Raw genomic sequence first — 13,565 nt, 5'->3', positions numbered from 1 at the left:
AAAAAATTTTACTCGTCATAAAACGATAAATAGTTTGTCAAATTTTTATTCATAAAAATGCAGTTTCAACTGCTTTTTATTTTATAAAATCCGTCTTCTTGCGCCACCAGAGGGCCTTTTAAACAATAAGTAGTCTGTTAGCGTTGGTCGGTAGTAGTCCAAATTCAATATGAACGTTTGTTTCTTGAAAGTTTGATCACCATTTAAATACAGTATTTACTTTTAATATTGCCGATATGTCATCCAAAAGAAAACGTGTTGTATTATCATCAAAAGACGAATTAAAGTATTTGTTTCGATTATCCGGATTTTTCCTTATCCGGACTACCTTCATCCCCAATTAGTCCGGATAATCGAGGTTTTACTGTATTTATATTATATAATAAAATTGCAGTACAGAACTGTGGCTTCCATGCATTTTGCAAAACCTACATTTTTGCTCCCACTGAACTTTTGCTTGCCCACCCATGTAATATACCAAGGCTTTAAAAAAATATTGATAAAATTAGAAAGAGACAAATCATAAGCCTGCCTGAGAAAGAAAACTCAATAACCATTAGACAGGTTGACACACTACACTAAAAACAGCATAACATCAAACTTAATGAAAGGGGTTAGGAAAATTAAAATGCACAAACAGCATAACCATGTATAAGAATGCACTGATGTCCTCAAAGAAAGATTTGGCAGCCAAGTCAAAAAAACTCAAACAGCAGAAGACCTACACTCTACAAAAATAACAAAATAAACTCTTCTGTAGAAATTTTCCATTATTTGTGAACTAGATATCAAACTCACCACACATCTATTGATCTGCTGTTTGATTTGCTCTTCTTGAATGATGTTCAATGTCTACTACTAAGGAGAGATTAAGATAAAAAATTTTTCTTGGAATCGCTCTTCGTTAACAAACTGCAACCAATGTTCTTTATCCTTTTTCAGAACATTGACTGCACGTTTGTAAGCATTTGTTTACAGGGTGCCATCATCTCATGACTTCCCCTACACATTGTTACAATTGTTCTGCATGCCTATTTATATATGCAACATTTAATAACACATTCTTATCATCTGTGTTAATATTTAATTTATTTATGCATTTTTATGTAATAATAGAAGAACAAGCAATAAATTAAGTAATTTGTTGTTATTGTGATCCATTCGTTACCTTTATTTTTCTTAAACACCTTTTAAAAAAAATGTTTAAAAGGAACTTTTTTAAAAAACTAAACATTTTTTAAAAGGCTTTGTTTATTCATGTATTTGTATTCCTTAAGTTTGTATGGAAGAATGAAGATAATTAATGTTTTTGATATCTTTCTTTGTGTTTTAACACACTTCAGATTTTCACATCTTGTTTTATTAGTTCCATAAATTCAGCAACTACAAGAAACTTGACAGTTATAATTGAGGATAACATCTCAAGTAATCTTTAATATCAAGCAGAGTGGTGATTTTTCCTCTTTAGTTACATAAATATGATACCTAAGAAAGCAGTTTGAACAAATATCAAAAATTATCAATTATCAAAATTTATTTGTTGTGTTTTGTCCATTATATTTGTAGAGCATATTACAGAATCTTTCAATGGTGTAAATAATTTCTTGGCTGTTCTGGTGGTAGTTCCATTTTCTTTCTTTAGAACATCATCCCTTCCTTTCCAATACACAGTTTTTGTTTAGCTGTTTTCAAACTTTTTTTTATTTACAAGTACTGTTGTTATAAGATCACAGTTGAACTTCCTGATGTTTTCTGTGATGAGTTTCCTCACTGTTTTACATAGTTCAGTATATTTTATTTTTGATTTTGGATCACTTTGTCTTGAATTCTCAACATTTTTTCATCAATTCTCATGTTTTTTCTGTTAATTTCTTCACTGATTTTTGTTTTCCTCCAGTTATTTTTTTTGCAACTTCTTGTAAGGTTTTGGTTAGTTTTCTGTTCATTTCTGTAACATTTAGATCTTAAATACTATTACTCAAAATTTCTAAGTGGTTATTTATTTGTAATTAAAAATTATTTCGGTGTTCTTGCATACTTGCGATATTAATGGACTACTTTTTGATCTTAATAAGCTTTATCCTTTCAATTTTTGCATTCAATATCAGTTTGAATCTCACCATTCTGTGATCACTGCCTATATTGAAGTTGAGAACTTCACAGTTATGGATTACAAATTTCTTGTTTGATATGTTGTAGACAATTTCACTATTAGTTTCATTTTCACTTCTCCAAGTCCATTTCCTTTGTGGTTTCCTCTTAAAGAAGGAATTCATAATGTACAATTGTTCATATTATAAAAATCCAATAATTTCTCTTCCTCTTTCATTTCTTGTACCATAGTCATAGTTCCCAACCAAGCTTTCTCTGTCTTTCCATTCTTCAATTCTCACATTCAGGTCACTGATGATTATCCTATGATAATGATTTCGTTTCTGATCATCATTCTTATTTTCTCATAGAATCAATATCCTCATCAGAATAGTTAGTTGTTGGTGCATAAACTTGGATAATTTGTACTTTAGTTATCAAACTGTCAAGAGTATAATCTTGCTACTCTGATTAGCTGTCAAACTCAGTAATATAGGCTTTTCCACTTTTTGTGAATGAGAAAACCTACTCCACTAGTTTTACCATTACTTGTTCTGTTAAAGTAGAATACCTGTCTGCTATAGAGTTCAATTTTCTCTTTTTCTTTTCTTCTAGACTTCTGAGATATTCCAGTTAATTCTCTAGTTTTTCTAGCTCTTACAACCAAATTTCTGAAGATAAGGATTGTCTGTTGTATGTAGCCAAAGTCATTATCATATAGAAGCCTGGCCTAATCCCAGAGATTCTTAGCACCCTGTCTTCATGTCTCTCTGGTTGCTGCCATAGGGACAGTCTGATCACTGGGGACTGAGGGTCTTACATTTTTCAGAGAATTTGTGGATGAGGTTAGAGGGAAGTTGGCCATGACCCCCTCTATGCTGGCCAGTATGGGTTGGAGGAGCCTATTTGTGTTCGTTTGCCATGTACTAAACATGGTTAGTGTGAACCGCAGGGGAGGTCAGAGGTCTCCCGGTTTGCGTCATTAGTCAGGATGACAAGTCAGGCGAGAGTTTCTTGGGGTCGACGAGAAGGTGAAGGGCATTTACGAATAAAGGAGTCTACCATTTATAACAAATATAAAACAAGAATTTATTAAAATAAGCAAAATTGACAAAAAGACTACACAAATCTTGTTCTAAAGAAGCCTAACAGCTCGAGAGAGAGTTTTCATGCTTTTCATACCTCTTTGTAGGTTCCGTGACAAGTAAGTCTGTGGGAGCACTTAATTGTCCAATAAAAGGTGGTTTTTAATCCAATCGAGCACAATTGTAAAAAGTTCGCAACTTTGGCAATGATCTGTTATCGACAATTGTAGATTGGAATTTAGCGGGTTTTGTGAATCGGCGCAATGTCGTCAGTCCGGTGTTCGTTAAGAGACTCCCCCGAAAGGGGGTAAGAACTGTCTTTTATAGCTTTTTGTGGGGAATTTCCACCACGTGATCGGATGTTCATGAGCTAAAGGTTATAGTGTCCCAGGGACCTAAAACAAGTGACGAAATTTGGATGCTAACTATAAACTTTTCTGCAAGATGAGCTGCAAGTTCTGCAGAGAACAATAGATGTTGATAGTTATGACCGGAAGGTTTACACATTCCCGGCTAAGATCGTTTTTTTTTTTCTAATTCATTACATAAACGAAAGTAAATTAATTAAAATTTTAGTTAATAAAAGAGCAGGATTTTCGTTAATAAATTCCAAATCTCACATTCAGTAACAGATCATACCACATGAATGTGGATTGAACTTTAAGTCCTTAATCCTAGTCAATTGCTGTAAGGCAGTTAAAGGAGCTTTTCCTGATTAATAAGCAAGCAAGGACTGTTAGCAACCCATTATCTATCTATATATAAAATCAATGAGACTGTTTCAACAGAACCATCTATTCCAAAAGAGTAAGCAGTGTGAGAACTGTTTTGTTGAAACAGTTTCATAGTTCTGCACTCAGATTGGTTCCAGTTCCAAAGCAAAACTGGGTATTCCACTCTACTATATTCACTTGATAGTCACCTGTTAGCATGCATGATTATCCCAATGGTATTAGTCACTTGGTTATTATGTCATGTAATAACTGATTGACTAATACCAAGCCAAAATTTTAAAAATGGTATATTATTTTATAAATACTCTATTTTTAAATCATTAGTCTTGCATTAATAAATAGATCAAAAGTAATTGAAAGACATGATGGTGATGTAAAAATTATCTTAGATCACATTCTATTTTCACACAACAGTCATGCTTAGCCCGTGTACATCGTGTCTAGTGATAACTGATTGATTAATAATATGTTAAGAATTTTAAAATGGGCTATTATTTTATAAATACTCAATATTTTGAAATAAAACTTTCAAAACAGCAAACAGGAGGCAGTGATCTCGAAAGAACTATTAAATGTATGCAAACTCCTCCTAGATTGTTGAGTAGCTTGAGACACCATTCTCTCTTGTAAATCTAGGCAACAAAATGCCAATTGTATAAGTCCAAAACAATTCAATGGATTTATTCAAAATTTAAGACATCCATGGCACTCACTGTGGATACTAAATATGTTAAATTTTATCTCAATAGGTTCATTGGTTGTGGAGATATTAAGGGGCAAAGTTGGCACTTTAACATTGCATGTGTGGCTGAGCTTTACTATAGAGCACTACCACACTATGATGAGATGTTTAAGTGTTTTTTAAGAAGTCTATGATCTTTTCATACATGTGATATGTTTGGAAAAATCATTGAAACCTGGCAATAAATTGTCAGACCTGGCAACATTGTTCCATTTCCACTATCCAGATAGTGGCTAAAATACAAAAAGCTCGCATCCCTAAAAAGGTAACATTTACATTCGGTTCCATCTGACGACGTGTGACGTTCTATCTAATGTGAAGATCATCTACGATCTTCACATTATCCGAACAAAGTGTTTTAGCCATTTGTTTTTGGATTACGTCAGCTTTAACTACTTGTGACTTGGATAAAGCACACTTTTTACAAATAAAATTGAATAATTATCAAAGTATTTTGGTTAAAATAAGTAACAAAGTTAGCATTAGCCAGTTAATTCTAGTTATTTTGATTCACTGACTTTTAACAGGATAAGATTTTATCAATAATAAAAATTTTAATAATAAATAAATACATAGTTTTCATATTTAATTTTTAATGCAGGTAAATTAATTTTTTTTAGTATTATATACTTGTTATATACAGTACTTGTAGTATATCACGATTATCATAAATAGAAGTCAGTTTGAAAAAATTAGCTTTTTAATTTTAAGTATTACAGTAGAATGTTGTGATGTTAGTACAGTAGAACCTCGATTATCCGCCCCCCGATCAACCGACCCCTCGGTTAACCGACCGTCCTAGTCGGCAAATTTCAAATGTCCGCTAGTGATGTGGCGCTACAATATTTGGCTATGTCTTGGCTACTTTAATATTATTTTTACGTGTTTTAGCTGGCAACACTCATTCGACCATGAAAGGGAGCCAGTATTTAAACGAAGCTTAATTTTCTAATTTTTAACGATACAATAGCGACGATTATTATTTTAAAAAATTTTTGTTAGGCTTAACATCGATGAAAATTCAACGCAAAATAGGTTAATAGCGATATACTAATTACATGGGATATAATAATATACTACACTAATAATGGATTTTTTCATACTTTTCGGTTATCCGACCAACCCCAGTCCCCAATTAGGGCGGATAATCGAGGTTCTACTGTACCTCTTTCTGTAGTGATAAATATCGGGATTTTCTAATAACTTAAAAAATTATAAACTGGTTTGAAACTTACATAGTATGTAGTTTCCATATAAGAATTCTGTCATCCTTTCTTAGACTTACAGCCTGTTAAAGTATACAAAAGTCAGAGGTATTCCAGTCGACAGAGATTGCAGTATATCTTGTATAGGATGTAGCTGGCAAATATTGCCATTTTTTTACCATTAATCTCCCCGTTATTTTTGACATATCAACGTAATAATTTGATTTGTCAAAAATAACGGGAGCTAGTAAGGAAAGGTAATAAGACAGTACCCGGGTAACAATGCATATCATATTTATTGTATAGTAGGTATAACACCGCGTCTGTAGTTACACATTATATACCACTCAATCGTGCTCAGTGATGTCGGACAGAATTAAAAGATTGATAAAGAAAGAAGGTAGTTTGTTGCAGGTGTAATTCTAAATGAGGGGAAAACAATGTTTGAAACAATACTTTCTACACCTGTATACCGGTCAGTATTGTTTTTTTAACGACCACTTAGAAGGTGTGCGTATATGCGGGTGCAAGTTATATGCCACTCTGCACATAACTATTGTATTTAGTTTTATAAAATCATTTTAAAAATAGAAAAGGATTTTTTTAACAGAAAATAATTCTAAGATAAAACATCATCGATACATTTTCTTATATTAATCTCAAATAACTTAATCTAAACTTTGTTTTAAAAATAAACTTAATGTGATTAGTCAAGGGAAACAAGGAACGACTCTTTACATTTTTAATCCGAAGGCAAAAGAGAAAATATCCGACATTATTATTATTATTTAATACCGATTTTTGTTAGCGGGTAATTAAGATGTTTAATTTTATTTGTAGGAAACAGATTATTTTACCGATCGGGGAGAATTTAGAGTGGACGAACACGGTTCTCCGACTTTACTTAATTGCCTGATGTATAAATTAAGCTACTTCAGGTTCGGCGAATTACAGGTAAGTTTTTCCAAGTAGCGTACCCCGCGTTTTTTTATGCAGCGAGAGTGTAGCGAAATGACGTCACGAGCAGTATTGGCCAATTAGAAACCAGTTTCAGTGTGTTCGCTGTAAAGCGCTTCTCGAGAGCTGCATAAAAAAACGCGAGGGTACGGATGGCACTGTTAAACGGTTGTAAATCTAATGTATAAATTTGTTGGACTAGCTGGATTACAGAACTCCTTCGGGATTCGATCGGACACGTAACACGGAAATCGGAAACAAAAATTTTCAGTTGGAACATTTGGAGGAAGCTTACACCACAGAACATTGGCTAGTCCGTATCTACAGAGTGAAGAAAGAGAGCAATCGTCCCCGTATCCCCTATACCGAACGCACCATCAAATCGTCTCGCGTGTTTATATCCAAAAAGGTAGAGTTTATGGATATTAGAGTAAAAACAACTGCATCGATTACCAATTTAAACGAATTTTTGTATTTTTTAGACAAATAAGAGGAGGAAAGGAACAATTAAGAGCAGACCTGTGGTGGTGAAAGGAAAACGCGTGTCCAGAAGTACAAAGAACTGAATTTTTATTAAAGATGTGTGATATTCAGACACGAATAATGGCTCCATATCCCATAATGCCTTGTCCACGGGTCTGGTGCTGTGTTTCCTTCATCACGGTGACGAGTGCCTCACATTGATCGCACTTGTCCTGCCACACCGGACTTGTCCGCCGAGTGCAGACCGCACGCCTACGGACAATCAAAGTTCAGCTCAACTTGAGGCATTTTCACTTAGAAAAATTTGTACAGAAAAACTACGTGTTGTTGCAAGTTCAAGAAAAGTGTTGTTTAAAAAAGAATGCATTTGAATAAACAGACGAGCGAGTCACATTTTTACGTAAAGAAAATTTTAAAAAAATTGGAATCACCGACTCCGGGCGTACGGTTAAGTTTTTTTTTGCAGTAAACGGATTATTTGACATTCCACCGCATCATTACTAAATGAGTTTTTAGGATTTTGTCGTCACATTCCATCCAGGTGGGAAAAACAGGTGCGCATTTTTGCACGGTACGGAGGAAGGGAAACACCTCATTTTACGGACACGCATCTAAGCATTTAAATTCTTTATCGCCGCAGGTAAATCTAGATCCTTCTTTATTCTTTTCAAATTGTTAATATTCGATTTTATGTATTTACACAGAATATCCGCAATAAATTGTCCGTTACATTTTCTGTTTAATCAAAATTAAAACCAAGATGGGAGAATTGGGAATCGTCGACGGTCTGTATGGCTATGCATTGTGGTTAAAAGTACTTGGGATTAAAAAATCTTTTAGTAACATATCAGTTCACTCATCAATTGCAATTTGTACAGGAATGGAAATGGAATAAAAAGATGATATATATATATCTGTAAACCACCGAGTCGGGTGTATTTGTCCCGGGGGAGAAAATGACGTTTCTCCAAAAAATATTTTCGGCCAATTTCCAACGCTTAGAGAATCGGGAGTGGCATTTGCCAACTTTACGCCGCGGCAAAAATGCCGTCCGGTCGCGTTCCATTTCCATAGTCCGCGTTAATATAAAGATGAATGTAATTTTATATTTAGTCACATTTTAAGTTGCGTTTATAATTACCATTAAATTTTTTTTTGTCGCTATGGTTTCGTGTTGCGCCAGTCTCTAACAAATGTAGGCTGACCAGTTTTTGTGCCCGAAATGCATTCTACTTTGATCGCGGTTAATTAAAGGCTAATTTTTGTAAAAATTTAGTCTATTTTGCTCCAGTCATTCCCCGATGCGATAAGCCCTCCAACATAGCCATATTTTTTTCAGGCTAATTAATTTAATCTTAATAATAGGTTGTTAAGACCCAACACACAACCATAGTGACGAAAGAAAAAAAATTAAAAATATAATGGTAATTAGTCACATTTTAAGTTGAATGTAATTTTATATTTAGTCACATTTTAAGTTGCGTTTATAATTACCATTAAATTTTTTTTGTCGCTATGGTTTCGTGTTGCGCCAGTCTCTAACAAATGTAGGCTGACCAGTTTTTGTGCCCGAAATGCATTCTACTTTGATCGCGGTTAATTAAAGGCTAATTTTTGTAAAAATTTAGTCTATTTTGCTCCAGTCATTCCCCGATGCGATAAGCCCTCCAACATAGCCATATTTTTTTAGGCTAATTAATTTAATCTTAATAATAGGTTGTTAAGACCCAACACACAACCATAGTGACGAAAGAAAAAAAAATTAAAAATATAATGGTAATTAGTCACATTTTAAGTTGAATGTAATTTTATATTTATAAATACATCTTTATATTAACGCAGTTATGTTACGAGTAATAGAAAGTCTGGCAGGAAGATACGTATAGTACCTTTCCTACCAGCAAAATTAAATCATTACGAACGGCTGTCGATAAAATATCGCCACGAATAAATCCACTCGTCAAATAATTACGAGCATCGAGTGATTTGTATGCCTTCGTCCGATCCAGTGTGACGGCGTTAGTTGTTAAAACGTAATAATTACGTTCTTTAGTTGGCCACGCGGTTAAATCGTTGGAAAAAAAATCCGTTGGTTTCATTTCGTGTGAATCCCATCCGATAAAATAAGTTTTCTCTTTACATTTTATCAAATTATTACGTTTCAAATCGGCTGCGAAGCGAGGTAAAATCTCTTTCTTTCGCGTTGACGTAATAGTGATGGAGCCAGGTAACGCGAAATCGGCAACCAATATGGCGGACGATTGTTTTGTCGGGCGGAGCGACGACGTTATATCGCGTGACTGCACCCCCTCTATAGTAACATTGTCTACCTAGTTGCCCTTTTATAGCTCGAGTGTTTTAATCGTTATCGACCACTCGCGTACCACCCGTTGAAAATTTTGCTACGCCGGTATTCCCCCAAGATGGCCGGTGGGGTAATCGGCCTCCCCGCGCGAGTAATAATGCCACTGTTTTAGAAATCGGTGGATAAACGACGCGACGAGACTAGCGAAGACTGGATAATCCGAATGGAAGTGATACCGTTACCGTACATTCATTTCTTTGCCGCGGATAGATACTAGACTGACATAATCGTACGGACTAGCCGTCGATGTAACGCAACTTATCGTAAGCTAGAATTGACCCGGAATTAACGAGTGAACGGGTCTGCGTTTCTCGGACGCCGGATCCGACGGCGGAAGCGACGTCATTTCGACGTAGTTCTCGATCCGATTTCGGAAGTAGCCAATTTCCAACTAGTTTTATCTTATAAACTTGGTTGGCGCTATCGTTATTAAATGGGGGAAAACAATTAGGAAAATAGCTAAAGTTCGTTACCGTATTTTGTGGGTAATAAAAATGTTTCTTCCTTTATTCGGTGTTTTGTTACGGAAATGCTATATTGCGCACGCGTGGTTCCCGAGATACGTTTGATTATGGAAATTAGTTTTACGCAGGCACGTTTGAGGTTAAGTTTAGGAATTGTGGGAAATGAAAATGAAACGCATTTCAATTGCTCGGAAAAGACCGGCCAGGTAGGAATCTTACACTTCCAAGGATTTTCGGTTTTTATGTTTATTAATTTAATACGTAAATTTGCGTAAAGACGTTTCACTTTAGCAAAATGCGCTTTTCGGATTCCTTTTTGTCGATAAGGTTTAGTTCGGCCCGTTCCAGAAATTTCTACCGCGGAAACGGGAGAACCGCTTTGGAATCGTCTTAAACGGAAATTTCGGTACAATCGTAGACGGCAATCTTAACGCGCCGTACGGCGTGTCTCTGGGAGCAAAAAAGGAACCGTACCCGTAAATCGGCCTACTTCCGGGCGCTCCGCAAAAAAAATGGCATATAGACGCGGGAGCCCGGGTACCAACCGGAGCGTGGAGAACGGGCGGTAGTACCGTCGGAGGTAACGATCGTTTTCTGTCATTGGAAATTAACGCATTTATTTGTTAAAGGCGCCGGTGGCCCTGCCTATAATATAACGCGCTGGCCGGCCTGGGGTTCCGCGTTTGAAGACAATACCTTCAAAAAGTGAATATTTTTATTTATTAATTTTGTATTTGTGGATGAGATTGGCAATTATCAGTTTCGACCAAATTCTTTAGGTTAAAACCGCGCGAATGGTGGCGTTGGGAGACGGCCGGCGGTACGACTCGAATTAAAAACGCCGAAAAGTGAAGAAAGAAAAACTGCGGAATTTTTATAGTAAAACGTCGCCGTTAAATGTGTTTTCGTTTCGAAGAAATAGTATTTGCGTCGGGCGTTTTCTATAAATTTAAGTTAGTAAAAGTCGTACGATACGAAAGTATTTGATTTAAGTAAGTGGAGCCTCCGATTACATTGTTTAAACAGAAAAGCGGTTAATGTTCAGGGTCGTAGACTGTCGTGGTGGCTCTTCCTGTTTTAGCCTCGAAACCAGACCGCTTTGGAGACGACGTGTCACGTGACGACGCGAGCGAACGGGTAAAACCGACGCGCGGGTTAACGTCCATATACGTAGACTCATGGCGGCTCATCTCTGATTTCGCAAAAAGAAAAGGAAACAGTGGGGACGCACGTTCTAACCTAACCTAACCTAACCTATTCTAATAATTTAATCGGTAATAATTGTGGTAATTTATTAGAATAGGTTAGGTTAGAACGTGCGTCCCCACTGTTTCCTTTCGTTTGCTGGAATCAGCGGTGAGCCGCCAGCGCTGCCGCGGCGCAGCAGCCGCCGCCGTTCGCTCGCGTCGTCACGTGACACGTCGTCTCCAAAGCGGTCTGGTTTCGAGGCTAAAACAGGAAGAGCCGCCATGACAGTCTACGACCCTGAACATTAACCAGAAAAGCTTTTAATTGTGTTAAATGGAGTAGCCGAGAAGCGTGTTAGGAAGTTAAACGGAAGGCTTTATTCCGTCGGAAATTTACTTCACTCGATTTCGGGTAACGAACCGTATAGCGAACGATGATTTCTATACGTTTCGGTAATGGAAATTGGAACTTAAAAGCTGATTTAGAATTTTCAACTAGATGTTGAAGAGGGAATTTAAGTCGCGCTGGATAAATAACCATCGTAAATATCGGATAATCGAATAAATTATTTTAAACAGAAAATACCGGCGTTTTTATTGGAGTTTCACGAAACGACATTTCTTTGCTTGCTCGGTATTTACGGTTTTAACATTCATTTTATGAGAGAAGTTATTTGGTCAAAAATAGCCACGCTTAAGCGCTAATTTTCGTCGTAACCGATTTGGTTTTTCCAACAAACCGAACGCCGGTCGGAGACGGTATTAATTAATTGCGTATTTAATTAATGCGGTACCGTTAATTAGTCGGGCGATTACGTCCCGGGCGTTAATAGCTATTCTTTCCGTCGCCCGCTGATTTATTTCGGATAATCGGGATATTTTAAAACTGAAGCGGGCGGTACTTTATACCGTGCGTAAATGAAACCGGTTGTAGGTGGAGGTAAAGTTATAATTAAAACGTTCTAACGAAACAAAAAAGATGGTTTGCCGACATCTTAGTTTGGCGCCGCGGGAATCGTTTACGTAACTAATTTCAAACGATTTATATTTCGGGCCGACCGGAAGGATTTCCCGAATTGTCCGAATTAGTGCGTAAGAAACGTGTAAAACGGTGGTCGGTATTTCACCTCAAACTCGTTTATTGGAGCGAATGATTCCCATCGTGCTGGAGTCCTACCAAACGATTTAATTTTGCAGAAATCGACATCGACACCTTTATCGGAATTTTTTCTTCTCGCACCGGACGATACATTTTTCGGTTAAATATTCAAAGAATACCGTTTACCGGTTGTACCGAATAACTACGAATCGTTGTAAGACTATTCCAAGACTTCCTTTACTAAGCCATCTAACTTCGGAATGTAACGATATTCGTCAGTGAGTTTACGAATAATCTGCTCCGAAATTGTCTGGCTCGAATAAAATTTAAAATTTTTAGAACAACTTTCACGACAAGTTCGTAACGCGACACTTTTGTACGTAATGCCCGTTGATGGTGCGCCGATAATGAAAAGGTTTGGAAACGGCATCGTTCTTACGTAATATGACGAAGCCGACGCTAGAACCAATGGCGGCAGATGCTCCGTCGGTTACGGACACAAGTTTTTGAAGGATCGGATTAATTTCCTTAATGTAGTTTTTAATAATCTCGGTATATGTCCTTTCCACGTGTATTTCCTTGTAATGGCAAAACCGAGAGTATATCTTCTTTTACCGAGCGATGGTTAAAGATCATCCTTATAAAAATATTTATTTGAGCGATATGGCAGGAGTCTGTCGATTTATCACATTGCAAACTTTAGAAAAATGCGTTTTTTTAAAATCTTTTTTTCTTTGTAATTCGATGTTTTCAGACATCGCTTCTATTCTACCAGTGAGGGAATTTCTTGATAATCGAACGTCTTCGATAGCTCATATAATTTCTTTCTTGTTTTTAACTTCTCGAAACTCAAGGACAATATACTACAAGGATAGCCAGATCCCTATTCTACAATGTTAGCCAGGAATGGCAAGTTAGTGACGTCAGCACGAGTCCTGACGTCAGCACGAGTCCTGACCTCTCTGTTTACATAGAGCAGGGTGTGCACGTGTTTAGTTTTCGCTTTTAATATTCGTCCAATTTTGTGATTAACGATGTGATTTATTTTAATATTTCTGTAATTGTTTTATTTGACTAACTTTTTTATAAGGTAAGATGATTTAAATATAAGTCATTAAATATTTAAAGCTATATTTTGATGTTAGGTGAAGAA

At 36.3% G+C, this 13,565-nt stretch overlaps 1 protein-coding gene across 1 annotated transcript in view; it reads left to right on the top strand.

Annotated features, from left to right (window-relative positions):
• LOC111622163 (dolichyl-diphosphooligosaccharide--protein glycosyltransferase subunit STT3B-like) overlaps positions 1 to 7,718 on the top strand; it is a 20,524-nt gene extending 12,806 nt beyond the window's left edge. The window contains exons 9-11 of the mRNA XM_023364499.1: positions 6,698 to 6,811; positions 7,017 to 7,223; positions 7,297 to 7,718. Of these exons, the coding sequence (XP_023220267.1) occupies positions 6,698 to 6,811; positions 7,017 to 7,223; positions 7,297 to 7,380 (405 nt within the window). The 3' untranslated portion in view covers positions 7,381 to 7,718. The remainder of the gene's footprint in view (positions 1 to 6,697; positions 6,812 to 7,016; positions 7,224 to 7,296) is intronic.
• Positions 7,719 to 13,565: the final 5,847 nt, after the last annotated feature.

The sequence above is a fragment of the Centruroides sculpturatus genome, unplaced genomic scaffold (assembly GCF_000671375.1).
Source record: "Centruroides sculpturatus isolate CEXI.00-Female unplaced genomic scaffold, Cexi_2.0 scaffold306, whole genome shotgun sequence".
In the NCBI taxonomy this organism is placed as follows: Eukaryota; Metazoa; Arthropoda; class Arachnida; order Scorpiones; family Buthidae; genus Centruroides; species Centruroides sculpturatus.
The sequence above is the reverse complement of the archived record's forward strand: the minus strand, read 5'-3'. Positions and strand labels throughout refer to the sequence as shown.